The following is a 21,288-nucleotide window of genomic DNA, read 5'->3' on the forward strand; positions in this document are numbered from 1 at the left end:
TGTCTCATTGTGTACAATATTTGTTCTGTTAAGTCTTTAGGAGAGGCTTATATTCTCTGTCATTATGACAACTTTAGTTCCTTACAAATTGTAGACATTTGTATGTTTTATATGATTTTATATTTTGTAGATATCCTTTTTTATATTAAAAGTTTAAAGATCTTAAAACTTTGTTTTCATATTTTCATATTTGATTATGCATAATTCTATTAAAGGGGTTCCTAGCAGTCTTTTGGTTTTTATGTTGTTGACATCATCTACCAAACTACTGTATTTACAGAAGAACTTTATGCTAAAGACAGAAGGCATTACTTGTGTTTCCTTCTGGATTATGTGGAAGATTGTGTATTCCAAACAAGCCTACCAAAGAATTGCTGGAAGAGCAACCATGATGACAAAGAGCAGGAGACAAAAAATGCTCTTAGGGAACACACAAAGCCAGACACAAAAGAAAATTTGCATCGAAATGATGACAAAACCAGGTCAAAAGAAAGTGGAAAAGGACTCAAGAGAGTGCCTGATATGAATCGTGACTATGTGCCATTGGGAGCTGTTAGGGAGATGCAAAAATCCTGTGTCAGAAGTAATTTGAAGTGTAGGACGCCTGTACTCCACTAGAAGGTGTGGCATGAATGCAAGGGATTTAGGTTTGGTTGTTATGGAAACTAATAAAGTGGTGTAATGAGGCATCCCCCAGAATGGCAGTTTAGGTTCATGCTCAAAGATACTCTGCAGAATGTTTGCTGTGGTTCATACCTACAAAGGGTCCTTCCTCCTTACAAGGGAGGGAGCTACAGTTCATAAACTATGTAATTCTGTTTCTCAGAAGTCTGCATCTTATATTTTGAGATTTGTTTTATATGTGAATTAATCTAAGAGCTTTCATTTTGATCTTTGTGAACTTTTTTTTTTTTTTACACAATTTTGGATGGGACGGGAAACAGAACAGCTTCATTCTTCACAGTTTCTTTGGTTTGTTTCTGTTATGGACTGAATCTTCCCACTTACAAAAATGTATTTACATTGTCATTTTATCTGTGGATGTGCTGTGTTTTGGTGCATTGCCTCTGACCCAGAGCAGTGGATGGGATATAGGGATGACCTGTCATCCATGAAGAGCTAAGATAAGAGGGAGGGAGGGGGGTGGGTGGGAGTGGGCAGTTGCCTTTTCACTTGGCTACTGCCCATGTAAGAGGGAAAAAGCCCTTGGTATATAGATGGATAGACTTTATCTATTTCATTTTATTCCTGTATTTACTATTTTAATTGATTAATTTTTGTATTATTGTTATTATGGTTATTATTTTTATTAGTATAATTTTTTTAAACTTACGGGTTATTACATGCAAAGTGAGGTGGCTAAGCAGACAAGGACATTCTCCTCCCCAATATCACTCTTATCATAATTTTCTGTCATTTCTGTTTAAACCATGTGGTAATAGTACCTTGTTTTTCCCCAGAAGTACTGCCAGCTCATAGTAATTTTAAATCTTAGAAGTGAGATGGGAAAAAAGTGCATTTAAACACATATTTAGTACATTGTTAGGTATCTCTAGAAAAATTAGTTTCCAAGATGTTCATTAAAGTTTGTATTTTAATTAGGAGCTCGTTGAAATCCATTTTTTGAGACAACTTTTTCATTGTATGGGGAAGAACATAAGTAATCTGTTGAAGTTATTTTAAAGAATTAAATAATACTGTATTCTAGAATAGTTGTTTGATGGTTTGAGCATCTATTAGTCTCAAAGCAAGAATTCTGAGAAAGCTAATAACAGATCCACAGCGACAAATTATTTGTGGTGTATAATTGCATGTCCTTTCTTACTGTTTTTTTTTTTTTTTTCCTCCTAAATGCATGTATATTAGTTGTTAGAATATTATAACTGGTATTCAGTATTGTGTTCTTCCACTTTTAACAACTTCCTTAACCACTGCAATACGATGACGCCAATATAGGTGTCATTAGGTGCGAGTAGGTACAAGGATGCCGGTGTTGGCTTCCTGATTATATTTAATTTGTTGTAGCTGAATGGCCCCCATATTCTCTGAACAGGCTTCATCATGTTCTCTGTGACGTATTTATTCAGGGTGAAAAAGAACAAGCATAACAGCGGTAACTTTATCTTTTGTAATGCGCATATTGTGATGCATTATCATACATCAGGCAACCTGATGCGCACACAAATATCTGAGTTGTATTGAAGAGGTTAATCTAAATTTGGTGCTGTTGAAAGTGATGTGGATTCAGGACAGTGTAATTAGCCATATGTTTTCATAGTCATGTCAAATTATAATTTATATATATATAATAAAGTCTGATGAACTTCCTGGAGTTCTGGTAGTCTAGCTTAAATAAAGGAAATGAAATTGTGTTCACAAAAAATTATGTACAAGAGCATGCTACATTTCTGCATTTTATTTGAAATTTTTACACTGGACATTGTATATACCCCAAGAACAAATCTAAGAATAATTAGTAAAACTTTAGTAGTGTACTGTTAATGTAAGGGCAACTTAGGTTTTACACTAATATTTTTGCTTCATTAAGCATTTGTTTCCCCAGATTGAGAAAATGTTGGTAGTCTCTCACACAGTAGGGATTTCTTGTTTTGCAGATACAGGAGAAGGTACCGTTGAAGAGATTAATGTCGAGATAGAATCCACCGGATCAGCAACTTTAGGGACCAGTACAAAGATAACAGCCCCCACACCAAACATTCCCTCCATCTTAACTAATCGACAACAGGTAATTTATATTTACTCGTAGGTAAAGTTGTGTCTGCATAGGTGCCCCTTGTAATTCACAGGTGTTTAATTTGTGGTCCTTTACTGTTTGCTGTTTGAAATAATACATACATATATTACATATATTCCTTTTTGGGTACCTCCCTTGTAAGGGAGAAAAAGCCTTGGTATATGTATGTATGTATGTACATTATATACATACATATACCTAGGGCCTTTTCCCCCTTACAAGGGAGGTAGCCAAAGTCAAGGCATAAATTCACTCCCACCCATTTCATCCCCACATACTCCACTCCTATTTACCACCCCTCCCTCTTTTCTTGGCTCCTATGTAATTGGCAACCCCCTTCTCCATCTCCTCATGCAGAAAAAAAGAAGACATGAATAAATCCCTTTGGGCCGTGTCAAAATATCATTCACACAGTCCCCCCATCTCCCATCCGCTCCCTTCCATGCATCACGGCATCGTCCCTACATGACCATTCTGCAATCACCCCTGTCTTTTGTCTTCTCCCTTCCTCAAGAAACATCCCCCTCTTTCTTAACCCGTTGCGGCCGATCGCGGTAAAATAAAATGTCACGCCAGAGACGACGGGGTAGGTGAAAATTTTTTTTTCTCTGTTTATGGGCTAAATCAACTCATTTGGGTCTAAATAGTAAGAAAAACATCAATAGACAAGTCACCTTGGCGTATTTTGGTGGTAGGGAGCAACCTATGAGACGACGGGGTAGGTGAAAAAAAAATTCTGTTTATGGACTAAATCAACTCATGTGTCCAAAATAGCACGTGATTTCCGCGGCATTTTCGCTAATGGGGTCGAGCGAGTCCGCACAAAATAGAGGTCAGGGGTCAACTGGTGAGGGTGCGTGGGTCGCGCCGTGGGTGGTCGGGGTGCGCGCGCAGACACTGTGCGTGGGTATAACACATGCCAATGTGCCATACTATTCATATTTTACCCAAACAAGTCATAACTCTTGCTAATTTCGTATTTTAAAACGTGACGGATTATTACGTCAATCGTCGCTCGTTCGGCTTTTTATTCTGAGGCGCGGAAAATACATCCTCCATGTTTACCGTAAAATTGAACCAGTTTAGAAAACTGGCAACTCAATCAGGCTCCTTCCCTGGGAAGATCCATCACTCCTCTATCACGTGACACCCGGTAGAAGCTCAGGGGGCGGGTATTTCAAAAGTTACATAGCAACAAATGAAAGCCACTTACGCGACGGATCATTACGTCGATCGTCACAGCGGTAACCTTTTAGGTGACGTAATATTACGTCGGTCGTACACAACGGGTTAATGCCCTTTTTACTCCATCCATCCATCTCATCCTAGGTCGCCTCCTCCTGTTCACTCCACCTATGCCTTCCACACTTCTTTTACTAATCTTTCCTCACTCATTCTTTCCATGTGTCCAAACCATCCCAAAATTTTCATCAACTCTATCTCCCAATTACTTTTCCACCCCCCGCTCTCCTCCTCACCTTGTTTGTCACTCTATCCTGTCATACTTCTAAGAAATTTCATCTCAAATACATTTAAACTCCCTCTTCCTCTCTTATGTTCCATGTTTCTGCCCCATAAAGTGCTGTTGGCACAATCACCCATTCATACAATTTCCTCTTAGCATCCATTCCCAAATGTCTATTTCTCATTATACTTTTTAATCCCCCAAGGCATTTATTTGCTTCTTTCAATCTACATTATACCTCCACCTTCACTCCTTTCCTTCCACATTCGCCCCCAAGTATCTAAAGCAATCTACTTCCTCCAGCCAGTCTCCCTTAATACTCGCTTCCAATTTGCTGCCATCCTCTCCTCTTGTAGATCTCATCACCTTACTTTTACCCACATTTATCTTAAACTTCCTTCTTTCACACACCTTCCCAAGCTCTGTCACTAATTTCCTTAATCCCTCCTCTGATCCTGCTACAAGTGCAGTGTCGTCAGTAAACATACATACATATACCAAGGCTTTTTCCCCCTTACAAGGGAGGTAGCCAAAAAGGAAAAGGCATAAAATCATTCCCACCCATTCCATCCCTGAATACACTCCACACCCCTCCACCCTCCCTCTTATCTTAGCACCTCCTGGATGACGGGTCATCCCTGCACCTTGTCCACTGCCCTGGGTCAGAAGCAGTGTCGCCAGACACAGCACATCCACAGCAAGGCTGCTTCATTAAATCGGCGACCCCCCCCTCTCTGTCCCCCCATGTATAAAAGGAAAAAATGGGGAGAAATCCCTTTGGGCTTTGTCAAATTTTGCTCACACATGCCCATTCCATCTCATGCATCACAACATCATCCATATACAACCATTTTCTATTCACCCCTGTTTTCTGTCCTCTCCCATCCTTCCTCAACAGACATTCCCCTCTTCCCCAAAGCCCCCTTCACCCCATCCATCCACCTCATCCTAGGACGTCCCCTCATGTTCACTCTCTCCACATCAGTAAACAACAACTAGTTTATCTCCCATTTTTCTCCATTTTCTTTAACTGTCTCTAATCCCTGGCCCATTATCCACATACTTACCTCTTGCACCACCCTATCCATGTATACGTTGAACAGCCATGCCAACATGACACATCCCTGGTGAAGTCCCACCTCTACCTCAACCTAGAGAAAGCATTTGATAAAGTACCTCATAATCGACTTATGTGGAAATTGGAGCATGTTGGAGGACTGAGAGGCAGACTATGTTAATGGCATGATGGAACAGCAAACTATGCCAACATCTTTGCAGATAATGCAGAATTCATGAGAAGAGAGAAAAACAAGAACAGTAGAATATTGCAAAAAGATATAGATACTATTTTTGCATAGAGTTAAGAATGGGAAATGAGGTTCAATACCAAAAAAATGTGAAGTACATGAAATGGGCAATAGTGGCAAGAGGCCATCTTTAAACTGTTTCTTAGGAAGCAAACCCGATACAAAAGCAAAAAAGGAGAAAGACTTGGGAGTGTTTATAAAGGACAACCTGTCACCTGACAGACACATCAGCAGGATTGTGGGAGAGACATATGGACTACTGCACAAGATTGAAGTGGCATTCCACTATATGAATGGAGAGATGATGAAAATACTGAAACCCTGATATGTCCAAGACTGGAATATGCGTCAGTAGTATGGTCCCCACACAGAGTGAAGAATATAAGCAAGATTGAGAGAATACAAAGGGCAGCAACCAAACTGGTCCCCAGCCTGGCAGATAAACTAAACGAGGAAAGACTAAAAGTACTAGGTCTCCCAGCTTTGAAAGATTGAAGGGAAAGAGGTGACATGATTATAGTATTCAGGGCACTAAAAGGGATTGCGACACTGCTTCTGACCCAGGGCGGTGGGCAGGGTGCAGGGATGACCCGTCATCCAGGAGGTGCTCAGATGAGAAGGAGGGTGGGAGGGGTGTGGAGTGTATGTAGGGATGAAATGGGTGGGAGTGTTTTTATGCCTTTCCCTTTTTGGCTACCTCCCTTGTAAGGGGGAAAAAGCCTTGGTATATGTATATGTATGTAAAAGGGATTGCATTGATAAAAGAGATCTGATTAAAGATGGGAGGGCTTTAAGAGGTCGTGGAAGTAAATTAAGAAAGACCACATGTTGAAAGGATGTGAAGAAACACAGTTTTCCATATAAGTATGTGGAATAGTTTAGAAGGTGATATAACCCAAGCTCAAACAATTCATGAGTTCAAATCTAAATATGATAATTGGAAATCAAAGATATAGGTTAAGTTGGAACTGTACTTGAATTTGAGTTTATGTATGTTAGAAAATTAGAGAACAGGAGACTGGAGCCAACAAGCATTGCTCCTTTCTTGTAAACTGTAATTAGGCCAACACACACGCACATACACACACTCCATCAACATAGTGAAGTTAAACCAGTTCTGGTTGTCAGGCCCTGCTGTGGAAGTGGTGTCTCCCTGTATTGCCTTTAAACCAAGCAGAGTGGTGGGGAACAGATGATTCTTCATCCACGAGATGATAAGATGGAAGGGAGTAAATGAGTTGTAATGTATATTTAGTGGGGTTGTGTCCACTGCTTCTGACCCAGGGCAGTGGACAAGATACAGGGATGACCCCATCATCCAGGAGGTGCCAAGATAAGAGAGAGGGTGGAGGGCGGAGGGGAGTGGAGTGTATTGGGGATGGAATGGTTTTTATGCCTTTGTTTTTTGGCTACCTCCCTTGTAAGAGGGAAAAAGCCTTTGGTATATGTATGTATGTATTACTATTACTGACCCAGGGCAGTGGACAGGGTGCAGGGGATGACCCGTCATTCAGGAGGTGCTAAGATAAGAGGGAGGGTGGAGGGGTGTGGAGTGTATTCAGGGATGGAATGGGTGGGAATGATTTTATGCCTTTTTCTTTTTGGCTACCCCCCCCCTTGTAAGGGGGAAAAAGCCTTGGTATATGTATGTATGTATGTACTACTTTCTTATATTCAGATATAACAAGGGCACTTTCCCTCTTATAAAGGGGGTGGCAGAGTCCGCTAACCTTTTATTTAGGATAGTTTGTGTATTTTCTGGTATTATTTTTGTATAATCAAACTTTCATTCTACCTCAGGTTGGTCCAGAAGGCCCTGAATTGAAACCACCACACGGGCCACAGACAGATGACCTGGTACCAGTGGAAGACCCTTTAGAGGACTCGACAGAGCCTCAGGCTGAATGGGAAGCAGACATGAAAGCTACAAGACAATCCTTGGATGATGCACAAACAGCTGAAGAAATATTAACGGCAGCGTTGAAATTTGTTAACTTGCGCACAGAGCAGGACACACCCGATGCCCTGGTGTCTCCCACATCACTTATCAATGAACTACAGACCCTGCTCATCAGAAAAACTGCACATGACCCAATGCTTCTGCATGCCCTTCTCTCGGTTCATTTAACAGATCTCATGGCCATCATGCAGAAAGTTGCACCATCAGCTGTTGAGGCAGATTCTTCCTTGCAAACAATGGTGTCAGAGTTAGGTAGCCTTGTGCATAAAATATCTGGAAAGGAGCGCCAGACGGATTCTCCAAAATCGGCGTCAACTAAGAAGGAGAAGTCTCCTGAAACTAAAATCCCAGTAGAAACATCTGTAAAAGAAAGCCATAGTCTTGAACATTTAACAGAAAAGCTTCAAGAAAAGATACGGAAGTTCAAGAAAAAATATGAAGATTTAAAGTCTAAGAGTATAAGTGAACTTGTAAGTGAAACTCGTAAATTTCCTTCCCAAGACACCAAAGATGAAAAGTTGATAGAAAATGATGAACTGTGAAAGTTTCGCATCAACTGTTTTCCAAAAACAGCTGTTTAATACCTATATTTTATTTTAGAATTGTCAATTTAATTTATATTTATATGCATAGGAATGAATGAATCGATAACAAATTAGATGAATTCAATAAATCTTTACAAAGAAGTTTAATAAATTATGTTGGTTCATGTGCCATTTTTCAGCAGTGCATTGTCAACTATTTTGTAGACCAGTTTGATAGTTACTACTGATTTACACACTGTGATCATGTCCAGCGTTGAAGAAAGGAATAAGGCAATACGTAATATGAACATTTTGTTACTGTTGAGAATGCAGAATCTTTTAAACTTCCACAAGTTTATGAAGTTTAAAAGGGCAAGATTTATATTACTATATATATATGAACTTGTACATTTCTTACAAACTTATTTAGTCATTTTAATGAAGTAAATATCAAAACCTACATTTTAGGAGAGTATTGAGCATAAATTTGTGCAGATGTGAAAACCAGTGCAGATGTTAAAACCAATGTTGCTACCTATTTTTTTAAACTAAATTAACCTCTCATTCACACCTGATCCCAGTGAATGTGGACATCGATATCAAATGGGAGGGGGGATTGATTAAACTTAACCAAAGTTTGAACTTCTTTGGTTACAAAACAGACATGCATGAAAAGACTCACTTCAGTACATCACTTGTGCTACTTTTAGATTAAGTAAATTATATGAAACAAAAGATTAGTTGTTGGGTTAATTGAAGCATACCTGAAGGCAAAAATGGGGGAAATCAGTTGTGCACATTTGTGATTTGACAAAGGTTACCAGTTACATTGTTACCCATGAAGAATGGGGTGTAAAAACGTTTATCTGTCCATTGTAAAAACTCTTATCCTAACTAGAAGTTCCTCTACCTCAGAGTTGACACATTTGCACTGATTTATACCCTTGGGACAGGAGGTCCTTTGTAACACATTGTGTTCAATTTAGATTGTGCTCCTTTCTCCTGGCATCCTATGTTCTATATGGTTTGTGATAACTTAAATTTACTCATGAGTTTACTCTTTGTACATGATTGAGGAACCTTCCAGGTGTGTGACCATATTTGGGGATTAACCATCCAACTTTGCTCCATCTACTGACCCACCATCACGGCTGTTCGTCTCATGGTCATCGCTAGTCTTTCTCTTTATGGGAGACTGTTGTACAGTTGTGAACGAATTGGTCAAATGCACAAAAGACAAAGGATTACAGAGGAAGAGCATACTGACAGGAGACTTTTTGGTTCATACATGAGGAAGTGGTTCCTAATGTTAGGGGTTTGTACAAATCGTGAAACTTTTAAGCCACAGGTTCTGTATATATACACATCAAGGACCCAGAACTGCTGGGGCCTTTGCCCTACCTACCCCAGCATACACCAAAATTCTGGGTAGCAATAGTTGCCAAACCATCTAGAATTCTAGCTCATGCTAGTACAGGTAGGGCAGAAATCTTGGCTTAAGTATATGTACAATGGAGTAGTGTAACTACAACTTGAGAGATTAATTCAAACCTCCCACGAAAGCGATCACCATGAGTCGAGACCAGATGATAAGTTTTGCACATCTTCCTATAGATGATTAGAGTTAGGTAAAGCTCAATATAGACATTATGAAATTTATTTTGGTAATAAACCCTCTTTGGTGTACTTATGGTGTATGGACAGTAGCTGTGGGCAGGTTAATAGATGGACCATTTTGTTTTATAGTGTGATTGAAAGCACGAGTGGGTTGTGTAAAGGTGTGCTGCAAGGGTCTTCATGTTAATCTAGTTTATAATAAAACATTTTTGGAATAATGTGACTCTCATTGCCCAAATCTTAAATGATAAAGGGAGAATAAAATCAAAGTTTTTTTTACTGATTTTAATAACAATATAACACTGAATGGAAAAACAAACAAGGGCTAACTGTATCAGTGAAGTATATAGCTGGCTTAGTCTTCTGTATCACTGGTGCCATCACTTTCTTCACTCTCACTTTCAGTTTCCTCGTACACCACTCTCTTTCGATTCGGGTTTTCAAACAGATGTTCATCATCACTGCTTTCCCCACTCTCGTCCTCATTCTCCTGTGTATGTCCTTCATTTTTTTGTTCTGGGTCTGCTACCTCTTTTTCATATTCAAATTCTTTTGGCCACAATTTATTTTCTTTTAAGTGTAAAATGTGGTCGTGCATAAGTATTCGAACAATTTCGGCTTTGACTTTATTACCTTCTGGGATGGGCTCGATAACAACAAAATCGCCTCTCTTGATCCAAACATGCTTACGGAACTTGTGTGGCATTGACACCAAAAATTCTTCCCCATCGGCAGTTTTAACCTGGAACAACCAATCAAATTACAAATATAATCAATCAGTCTGTTGCCCCATGTATTTTTTATAGGAGACCTACAGCTCCTAGGAACTAACAATGACTGCCAAATTGACATAAGTCACTCAAATAAATTGTGTTGTTGTCTGGGTAGGGCAAGACTGGTGTATTGTGGGATATGGTGTTCTATATCTTCTGTGTGGTAAATACACCTGGAGTTTTATATCAGGAGGGTCATGTGTACCAAACCTAATCGGTTTTTACTTGAGTGATGACAAGATGGAAGGTACAAACTATGCCAACATGTTTGTAGATAACGCAAAAATCATGAGAAAAATGAAAATTGAGGACTATAGACTGCTGAAAAAAGATCTAGACACTATATTCACATGGAGCATCTATCTATATACCAAGGTTTCTTCCCCTGTATAAGGGAGGTATCCTACAAGAAGTTAAGGCATCTCCTGGGAGGTTTCCAACCAAAACCTTCAGATTTGGGTAATTAAATTTCCTCCCACATGGAGCAAACAATAAAGAATGAATTTCATCCAAATAAAATAAAATAAAATAAAATAAAATTACATACATACATACATATACCAAGGCTTTTTCCCCCTTCCAAGGGAGGTAGCCAAAAAGGGAAAGGCATAAAAACACTCCCACCCATTTCATCCCTAAATACACTTTTTGTATGTGTGAGAAAATAAAATTGAATAAATGAATAAAATAATAATAAAATAAAAATAATTGCAATGTCTAGGAAATGGGTAATAGCTCTAAATAACCATCTTTGGATAGTGAATCCATTTCAAAAGTAAAAGAATAGAAAGATTTGGGAATGTTGATAAAAGAACTTGTCAACTGACAGACATTGTAGGATTGTGGGGGAGAGAGATGGATTGGTGCATAATATTAAAGTGGCTTTTTACTAAATGGATGGAGAGATGAAAAAACACAAACATTGATCTATCCAATACTAGAATACTGTATATGCTAATGGTATGGTCCCCACACAGAGTGAATGGTATATGTAAAATTAAGAGAATAGAAAAACAGGTTCCCAGCATGGCAGAAGAATATAAGCTAGACTGAGACAATACAATGGGCAGCAATCATACTGATTCCCAGCCTGGTAGATAAACCATATGAAGAGACTAAAAGTCCTGGATCTACCAATATTGAAAGACAGGAGAAAGAAGTGATATAATTACAGTATTCAGGTCCCTAAAGTGGGGGTAGACTATATTGACAGAAGAGATCTCTTGATTAGGGATGGGAGGGCTTTAAGAGGTCATGAGAACAAATTGAGAAAGAATAATTGTATCAAAGATATCAAGAAACAGTTTTACATACATAGGTATAAATACCTTAAAAATCTTAGATAATACAGCCCAAGCTGGAACAATACATGAATCCAAATCTAAATATGGCAAATTGAAGAGTAAAAGATAGGACAATAAGTAAATACACAGTTCTATGGATCTTCAGGTGTATCTCTAATGGGCTGGCACTCAGTCTCTGAACCACACCCAAGATATCTAACAACTTCAACTATTCCCTCTGCCTTTTTACAAAGGGAGAGTTGACAACCAGTGACTATTAATCTCCTACTATATAACCTAACCTGGTGACAGAAACCAACACATGTTTATAAAACACAGTCACCAGTTCAATGTTTCTTCCTAGAGATCTAAGGGACGGCCTGAGGATGGTTTTCAGCCAATGTGGAGCAGTGGGTTTCCTGTCAGTAAAACTTGGTGATAATAATTTTTATTACTTATGACTCACAGTCTTAATCCCCTTTTGATTATCTTCACATACACATCATCCAGGCCCACCAACCCCTTATCTTTTCCTTGACAATTCATCATTATTTGATTTTTTCACTAATTTCTACTTTATACCCACTAAACACTCCTTGTAGTTCTCATTCCACCTATCTCCAACATCAACATTTAAAATTTCCCATCTCTCATATTTAGCAATACTTTAAAATACTCATTCCACCTTTCTGCAACCTCTACGTCTACTATATTTCATTATTATCATAAATCCTATTTTCTTCTCATTTGGCCTTCTCACTTCATTCATCTTTCAGAATAGTTTATAATTTCTAATTACATGATAATACTGGTCCAAAGAAGTACCTCGGAAGGACCTCTTTTGAGTTGAAACATGAAGCAACAAGGAGACTTTAAATATGATCCCATCACTTCACCTGATGCAAGTTGTTCCCTCGAGGTTTAATCAACTGGACAATTGATTCTTGGTCCTTTGGAAGACAGTAGTCTTCAGCCAATTCCCTCTCCACATGTTTCTTCTTTGTGGTTGCTGACATGATCTGCAACATTATAATGTATATACACTAAGTTATTTACTACAACTTTGTTATTCACAAACATGAAAATCTTGCCCCCATGTAGTCTACACATGCAATAAAAACACCACATTATGAAGCAGCCTTGCTGTGGATGTGCTGCATCTTGCTGCATTGCTTCTGACCCTGGGCATTAGGCAAGATGCAGGGATGACCCATCATCCAGAGGGAACCAAGAAAAGAGGAAAGGAAGAGTGGTGAATAGGAGTAGAGAATGTGGGGATGAAATGGGTAGGATTGGATTTATGCCTTTGACTTTGGCCACCTCCCTTGTAATAGAATTGAATAGAATTGGCCCAAGAATGGAACCCTGAGGAACTCCACTTGTAACATTTTCCCATCTGGAAGTTTTACCATTTAGAACAACTCTCTGTTTACAATCCAATTACTTGTCCAGCTTAATAGACTACCACTTATTTTGTGTGAAGCTAATTTAGCAAGTAGTCTTTCATGCAGAATGGTATCAAAAGCTTCTCAAAGTTGAGACATATCAAGTCTGTATGCTACTTAAATGTAGCATACAGGAAAGGAGCAACACCCATTGGGTCCCAATTCCTGCTCTCCAATTTATCAAACCTGATGGTCATGTACCAGAAGTGAGGCCTAGAATTTTTGGCCATTTAATTCTACTATTGGGTGTTTATTTGATTCATGATTGTCAGAAGTGAGCAGTATTACTGATGATTTCTGGGGTGAGGTTTCCATTCTATTATTTCTAAGCCATAGTTCTAGTCTAAGTAAGACTGGGTGTGCCACTATTTCTACAGTTAGTAAACTGGTTTGTTATTATCACATCGTCTGCAAAGGTTGATCACTTTGGTGTTATGTTTTGGATAAAATGTTGGGGAATAATTTGTAAAGAGGTTGAATAGTATGGGTGAGTGTTGCTTTTAGGAAGACTCCTGTATGGTCTTTTGGTCCCAGAGATTTGGATGTCTTGGGTTACTTTGTACTACTATCAGCCAGTCAAGAGTTTTGTTAGGCATTTCTTGTTGTTATTATGGATAACTGTGTGATCTTTAAAAAAAATATTTGTCGGGGAACTTTATAAAATACACACCTTAGCGATATAGCATTAGAAAATTAAATGTTGATTTTGTCAATTATAATACATGAACGTAATATGCGATTTTTCTTGGCGGAAATAAAAAACAAAAAACCTTGCTACAAGCAAATTTACTAACGAACAAAACCGATAGGATACGGTCTATGCCAGTCCAATCACTATCATACGATAGCTTTCACGTTGTCGATCGGGTGTTCTCCAACTCCAGGTGACGTTAATAAGCGTTGTTACGAAGACAATGTGGCTTCCTTGGACTTAAAGAGAACACGGGGTTCTGCCGTTGTCTGTTAATTGCCCGAGGTACAATAATGACCAGGCCGTCAACATCCGTGACGATGACGACGACGACCAGGATGATCTTTAGAATTTGAGGTACCGAATAACTAAGTACAGGTTAGGTTACGTATGTTAGTTAGCTTAAGTTAGGTTAGAATAGACTAATTTATCATCCTTTCATTTCCTCGGCCTCGGCATCTATCAAAACAAACATGGCGTATCATTCAGCCGCCACGACTTCGTTCGTCAGTAAATAGGTTTTAGCAACTTGTTATTGATTTCCGCCAAGAAATCGCATACTACGTTGATCTATTATAATTTACAAAATTAATAATTGATTTTCTATTGTTATATTGCGTAGGAGTGCACAACTAAAATTTTACCTTTCTAAGCCATAGACATAATCTTTGTCTAAATAAGACTGGGTGTGCCACTATTTCTGTTGTTACTATGCTGATTTGTTATTATTACATCACCTGCGAAGGTGAGTGCTTTGTTGTTATGTTTTGGCTATAATGTTGGGAAATTATTTGTAGAGGTTTAATAGTATAGGTGAGAGTATTGCTTTTAGGAAGACTCCATTGTATGGTCTTTTGGTATTATAATGAATAACTGTGTGATCATTTTAGAAAATATCTGTCGGGGAACTTCATCAAATATCTTCTTTATGTCTACTACTACTATAACTGTACTTTCTGGTGGTGCTTTCATGTTAAATCCCTAATGCACATTTAGTGTGATGCTTGTGTGAAATGTGCTAGTTTCTGATGGAGTGGCCTTCCTTGAATCCATACTATTTTGTGAGGGTGGGCAGATTAGTTGCTCCTTTTTGCTGCAACTAGTCTTTCCATCAATATAGGCATGGTAGACAGCTAGGTTTTCAGGTGGTTTGTCTGGATTGAATATGGGTATTTTATGATTTGAGGTGGTTTGATAATGTCATACAAATTCCATTTAAGCTACATTTTGGCTGTTGTTGTTGTTACTGGTTGTTCCCAAGACTGCTTGGCTTAGTAGTTCCATCTTCTTGACATAGAGTGTATATCTTGTTGTTGGTGTGCATGATCATGTACAATTCAGTCTTCCATAATATGTTTTATAGTATGGGGTGAAGTGTTGCATCCTGGACGGTTACCTGCAATGGGGTCATCTAGCCTCTTCTGGTAGCTCAGAAGGTTGTTAGGTTAGGTTAACTGTGAAATGCTATATTAACTGTGCAGTGGAAATAACAGTGATCTCTATGTATTGTACATGAATTTGAGGCCATGTATAATCAGTTGGAGAATAGGAGATAAGACCCAATGAGCATTGCTCTTTTCCTGTATACTACAATTAGGTACAGTGAAATACCATACCAGGAAAATCATACAAACCTATAGGAGGGCAGGAGGGGTATGATGAGAATCAGTTGGAAGGGGATAGGGATTAAACTAGTTTATAGCAGTCATCTATTTTTGTACCTATATAAAATCGATGTCCAAGCAGTATTTTTCCAGAATTTGAATCCTTATCATTATGATTCATATCATGACAAGTTGTACTTAAAAATAAGTGTGTTTTATTAAAATATACGATTTCCTTTTTATTTACCTTGGTATGAAGTTGATATTACTCCAGAAGTGCACACCTAAGCTATACATCAACAAATAGACATTAATTTTGTAAATTGAAATACATGAACTTGATGTGCCTTTTTAATTGCAGAAATCAATATAAAAAAGTTGCTTTAGCCAAGGCTAAGGTTTCGGATGCCAAGACGAAACAAGCCCCTGCCCCCACCCAACCCCCTCAGGCAAACCCACCTACTAGTCTAAGTCCAGACAATCCCTCCCAGAACGGGGCTAGGCCCAAGGACCAAGGCAAGGACACCCCTATCTGCAGATACTATAAAAAGGGAAGATGCAGACATGGCAACTCGGGCAAGGAATGCAACTACAGACACCCCAAGCCATGCCACAAGCTTTTGATGCATGGTACTAGGGATGATCGTGGTTGCAAATTAGGAAGGGACAAATGCCCTCAGTTCCTCCCACTCATGTGCAAGAACTCTGTAAGGCATGGCACATGTAGAGTCAAGTCTTGCGAATTCACACATGTCAAAGGGACGTGGAAACCAAATGACGCCAAAACCCAAGTCGCACAAACAAACACCAACACCAACACCAAAAAACCTGGCAACCTTGGGAGCACCCCAGGAAATACCAGACACAAGGCAGCATCAGGGACACCCACAGGCCCCCCCTCAAACACAAGCACAAACGCTCACTCACCTTTTTTAGAGTTAGCGACAGCTCTACAGACCACCATGAATACGCTAACCAAAGCTGTAGAGACCCAGGGCTTAATAGTATCCCTGATGCAAGGGAGTCACAGGAACTGGCCACCATTCCAGGCCCATCCGGCATTCCCCTGGGCACCCGTTGTTCACACCAACTAGAGTCCATACTAATGGGTAACATACAGGGCCTCTACCCAAAAAGCAACAAAAGCAAAGTCTCCTTCCTGAAGGAACTAACGCTAGAAGAGGACCCAATGTTTATTGCCCTCACGGAGACTCACCTGGCTACCAACGTGAAAGACTGAGATAGGAATAACCAACTACACCCTATATAGAGCTGACAGAGAGGGACGAAGCCATGGTGGTGTAATGGTCTACCTCAGGCACGATCTAGCTGCCCACACCAAGACACTATTATCCCACTCAAACGGGGTGATAGAACTCCTAGTCTTACACATCACCAACATAAATCTAATAATTGTAAACTGCTACCGCCCACCTCAGTGCAATCTCGAAAGCTTCTCAAAAGCTTTGGAAAAACTGAACGAAGTGCTAGAGACCACCCCACATGCCATGACAGATGTCATCATCTGTGGTGATTTTAACTTCCCCTTTATATGCTGGCCTGATGGTAGATCCAGTGGGGGCACTCTAGAAGATCAAGCCCAAGCAAAACTCCTTCTAGAGATCGCCGATAAACTGTTCCTAAACCAGCACATAATGGAGCCGACTAGAAGGAACAACATATTGGACCTCTTTTTTACCAATAATCAAGAGTCGGTCAACAATTGCAGGTCAGAGAAAACAATCTTCTCTGACCACAATATAGTCTACATCAACACAACTTACATCAAAAGTAAGACACCGCAGGATTCCATGACTCCTCCGAACATGACACCTTTCGCCAGCTTCAACTTCTTCAGTCAAAAGGTAGACTGGGATCAATTACAACAAGACCTCAGGAAGATAGACTGGAAACTGGAACTGCAGGGATCTGATCCCAACACCACTCTCAACACACTATTGAGGATTCTGCTGGAGGTGTGCACTGCTTATGTGCCAAGGAAAAGCAACAAAAAGGATCGCAGATACTCCATCCCGCGAGACAGAAAAATCCTTATGCGAAAACGTGCCAACCTCAACCTAAAACTCGTTAACAATACCAATGAGACCCAAAGGCTCATAATCTCCTCAAAAATAGAGGACATAGAGCAGAAAATTAAACACTCACATGAGGAGCAGAGAAGAACAGAGGAACACCAAGCTATAGAAAACATAAGGCACAACCCGAAATTCTTCTACAGCTACTGTAAGAAGTTCCTCAAAACCAAGTCACAGATTGGGCCCCTAGTGACAGAACAAGGCACTATAACAGATGCCCCAAAGGAAACCTGCCAGATACTGGCACACCAATATAACAGTGTGTTCAGCATACCTAAGACACAGAAGGAAATCCTTGATCCCACAACCTTCTTCAACCAGACGCCCAAGAACCTGAACCAGCTTACCAACATTCGAGTGACTGAACAGGACATCAAAAAGGCGATAAAGGAGCTTAGGAGTAACTCGGCAGCAGGACCAGACGGTGTACCAGCAATCCTACTCCTAAAATGCTGCGAGGTCTTGGCAGCTCCAATACATATGTTGTGGCTAGCCTCTTTTGACAAAGGAGAGATCCCGGCACTGCTCAAACAAGCCATCATAAGCCCAATATATAAAGGAGGAGACCGGACCTTGCCAAAAAATTATCGACCTGTCGCCCTTACATCACATATTGTCAAAGTAATTGAGAAATGTGTAAGGGACAAGCTGTTCACTTACCTTGAGGTGAATAACCTCATCAAAGAGAATCAACATGGCTTCAGGAAAGGTCGATCATGCCTTTCAAACCTACTGGCACACTATGACTGGCTACTACGGAACCTGTCGGAGGGGAGAAATGTTGACGTAGTATTCCTAGATTTTGCTAAAGCCTTCGACAAGGTGGACCACGGTGTCCTCCTCCATAAGGCAAGGGATCTAGGAATCTCAGGGAAGCTAGGAGTCTGGCTCTTCAACTTTCTGACAGACCGTACACAAGCAGTCGCAGTTGATGGTGTGAAGTCAACCGAATCCAAGGTAATAAGCGGAGTACCACAAGGATCTGTGCTTGGCCCCCTCCTATTCCTTGTCCATATGAATGACATAAATAGTAGGGTGGACTCAACCCTCCTGTCTTTTGCCGATGACACCCACATCAGCCATGCTGTGCGGGAAAGTGGGGATGTGCAACATCTACAAGACGGTCTCAACTCAGTTTATGCATGGGCCAACAACAGCAACATGCAATTCAACGATGAGAAGTTCGAGGTCTTGAGATATGGCACAAATCAAGGCATTAAAGACGACACTGAGCTGCACACGGAGAGAGGTATGAAAATCACACCAAAAGCCCATGTGAAAAGCCTGGGCATTCACTTAAGTGATGATGCCACTTTCCAACACCACATCATGCACTCAGTAAATAGAGCAAGAGGGATGGCCAGCTGGGTCCTAAGGACCTTCTCCTCAAGAGAGGTTCAAGTGATGCTTACCCTCTGGAAGTCGCTTATCCAACTGATACTGGACTATTGTAGCCAACTCTGGTCACCACACAAACGCGGATACATCCAGATGCTTGAAGCTGTCCAACGGAACTACACCAGGTGCATCAAAGGGATGCAAGATCTCAACTATTGGGATCGCCTGGGAGCACTAGGCCTATACTCTCAACAGAGGAGGAGAGAAAGATACAGGGCCATTTACACATGGAAAATCCTTGAGGGACTTGTTCCGGACCCCACCCCCTCTACAATCAAGCCATACCACAGTATAAGGCATGGGCGTAAATGTGAGAGACAAACTCTCCCATCAAGAGCCCCGGAGAGGATTAAGACCCTACTGGCAACCAGCCTAGGCCATGAGGGTCCAAAAATCTTCAACGCCCTCCCAAAGGAGGTGAGAGAGAAAACTAAATGCTCAGTGGACAGCTTCAAACATGCACTGGACAGGTTCCTGCGGAAGGTGCCAGACGAGCCTCCAGTGCCAGGCTACACTGCCATAAGTAGGTTCTCTCAAAACACACTACCAGACCAACTGACCCTCGCAAGGAAGGACAACAGGACTGGCAGCAGCGGTAGTCCACTACGGCTGTGAGGATCGACCTCAGAACTTCACTAAGTAAACTAAGTAAGTAAACTAAGTAAGTTAGGTAATATACTTACAACTCTGATGTCACCAAGCTTCAAAAGATCATGTTAATTTTTTGCGTAGTCAAAAATGAACAAACAGAAGTATAATAAATTGGTCTAGTCTAATATGATGACCTCTGGATGCTAAATAGTAAATGCATACCGTCTTCGATAATAAACAAAATCAAACATGGAATCTCGAAGCTCGCCAACGTCAGAGTTGTAGCTAACGTATCGCTTTTAGCAGCTTTATTCTTAATTGATTTCAGTCACTAAAAACGTGTATTACCTTGATATATTTTACAAAATCAATAATTAATTTTCTATTGATTATCGCTCAGATGTGCACTTCTGGATATTGACCATAAACTTTAATATACATAGAGAAAAAGAACGAGGCCATGCAATGTCATGTATCAAACTTTACGCTGGAGTACATTATAATAATGCAGCTTGTAAAGGTAATAAGTATCGAAAATATTGCCGCCCCAATGTAAACAATACACCATGTTCGGGCTATTTACCGCCAGAAGCATTGACTGGCGTATTTTAGCGGGTCCGGAAACAGCCAAACCCTACCTAGGGGCATATTTTCGGTCCATATATAATAATGATAATTGATAAAAATAAAAAAAAAGTATTCCGAAGTATTATGGTGTAGTGGGAAACGTTTGCTATACAGTTTATGGGTCATGTCGACTGAAGCCAGTTTGAAGTCGGGAAATGACAGCGATACTATAAGGCTTATTTAGGTAAAAGAAATACATAGGAATGATAGTTATTGTAAAATTGCAAATATTTACCTATATTTTTCAAGCCCTGATCAGTAAACTTCATATGAAGAAATTCTTTGCTGCTCAAAATGTCACGATACAATTCATTCTTCTCGGTATTAATGTGGCAAGGCAACATAGGACAATCTGTGTTAAGTTGCCCGAAGCCTTCTTGTTCTACTTTCTTCAATAGTGTCCCAGTACAGCCTCGGTCACTCGTCATTCACGAATGAATCACTACTGAAACCCGAATTTCACAAACACTTTTCTGGTGTTCATTACCCCTAGAAAGGTGCGTTTTTGTGTGCCGCCTAACTCACGTCAACTTCTAATAAGCTACAAGGCCCTTACAGATTTATGAGTTGGGTTAGTTTCCCTTGAAACTTGTGAAGCAATGATGCCCGAGATCACCGTGCAATCGAGATACACATTTTCTTTGGATCTTTTGGTCATTACTGCACAAATAGTATCGATAAAACTACACAGAACCGGTCATGCTCGATCAAAGTGACATTTTCAAAAACGTGCCGGTGGCGACCCCAGACGGTCATTCGGATTGCTCAATATTCAAGACAGTCCATGTCCATTTGGTTTTGGTCAATGATACGGACAGTCTAGCTTCGTTCTTGAATGATTCTTATCAGGATTCCTTACCAGATAGTTATGGTCTGTGGTTTACCTACGAGCTAACACACCATAGTGTATTTACAGTGCATACATATACCAAGGGCTTTTTCCCCCTTACAAGGGAGGTAGCCAAAGTCAAAAGGCATAACTCCTCTCCCACCCATCCCACTCCCATTCACCACCCTCTCATCTTGGCTCCTCCTGGATGACTGGTCGTCTCCACATCTTGCCCAACACCCTGGGTCAGAAACAATGCAGCAAGGCACAACACATCCATAGTAAGGCCACTTCATTTAATCGACGACTCTCCCCTCATGCAG

The 21,288-nt window shown here is 40.2% G+C and overlaps 2 protein-coding genes across 4 annotated transcripts in view; one reads left to right on the forward strand and one right to left on the reverse strand.

Moving 5' to 3' along the window:
* Edem2 (ER degradation enhancer, mannosidase alpha-like 2) overlaps nt 1–9,846 on the forward strand; it is a 41,250-nt gene extending 31,404 nt beyond the window's left edge. Inside the window, exons 16-17 of one of the 2 annotated variants that reach the window (XM_076206624.1) lie at nt 2,616–2,746; nt 7,328–9,846. In XM_076206624.1, coding sequence (XP_076062739.1) covers nt 2,616–2,746; nt 7,328–8,029 — 833 coding nt within the window. In that variant the 3' untranslated portion in view covers nt 8,030–9,846. Of the gene's footprint in view, nt 1–280; nt 1,067–2,615; nt 2,747–7,327 lie in introns of those variants that run through there. The other variant, XM_076206625.1, reaches the window with a different exon arrangement.
* LOC143037939 (putative RNA-binding protein EIF1AD) lies at nt 9,037–20,809 on the reverse strand. Of its 2 annotated transcripts, none has more exons than XM_076206626.1 (3): nt 20,693–20,809; nt 12,581–12,703; nt 9,037–10,370 (listed from the first exon to the last, which is right to left on the reverse strand). In XM_076206626.1, the coding sequence occupies exons 1-3, from the start codon at nt 20,792–20,794 to the stop codon at nt 9,984–9,986; spliced, it is 612 nt and encodes a 203-aa protein (XP_076062741.1). In that variant the 5' UTR covers nt 20,795–20,809; the 3' UTR covers nt 9,037–9,983. The 2 variants fall into 2 exon arrangements, with proteins under 2 accessions (XP_076062741.1, XP_076062743.1); XM_076206628.1 differs by lacking the exon at nt 20,693–20,809 and adding an exon at nt 20,372–20,663.
* Nucleotides 20,810–21,288: the final 479 nt, after the last annotated feature.

The sequence above is a fragment of the Oratosquilla oratoria genome, chromosome 23, assembly GCF_046742065.1.
Source record: "Oratosquilla oratoria isolate Oo_2021 chromosome 23, ASM4674206v1, whole genome shotgun sequence".
Lineage (NCBI taxonomy): Eukaryota > Metazoa > Arthropoda > Malacostraca > Stomatopoda > Squillidae > Oratosquilla > Oratosquilla oratoria.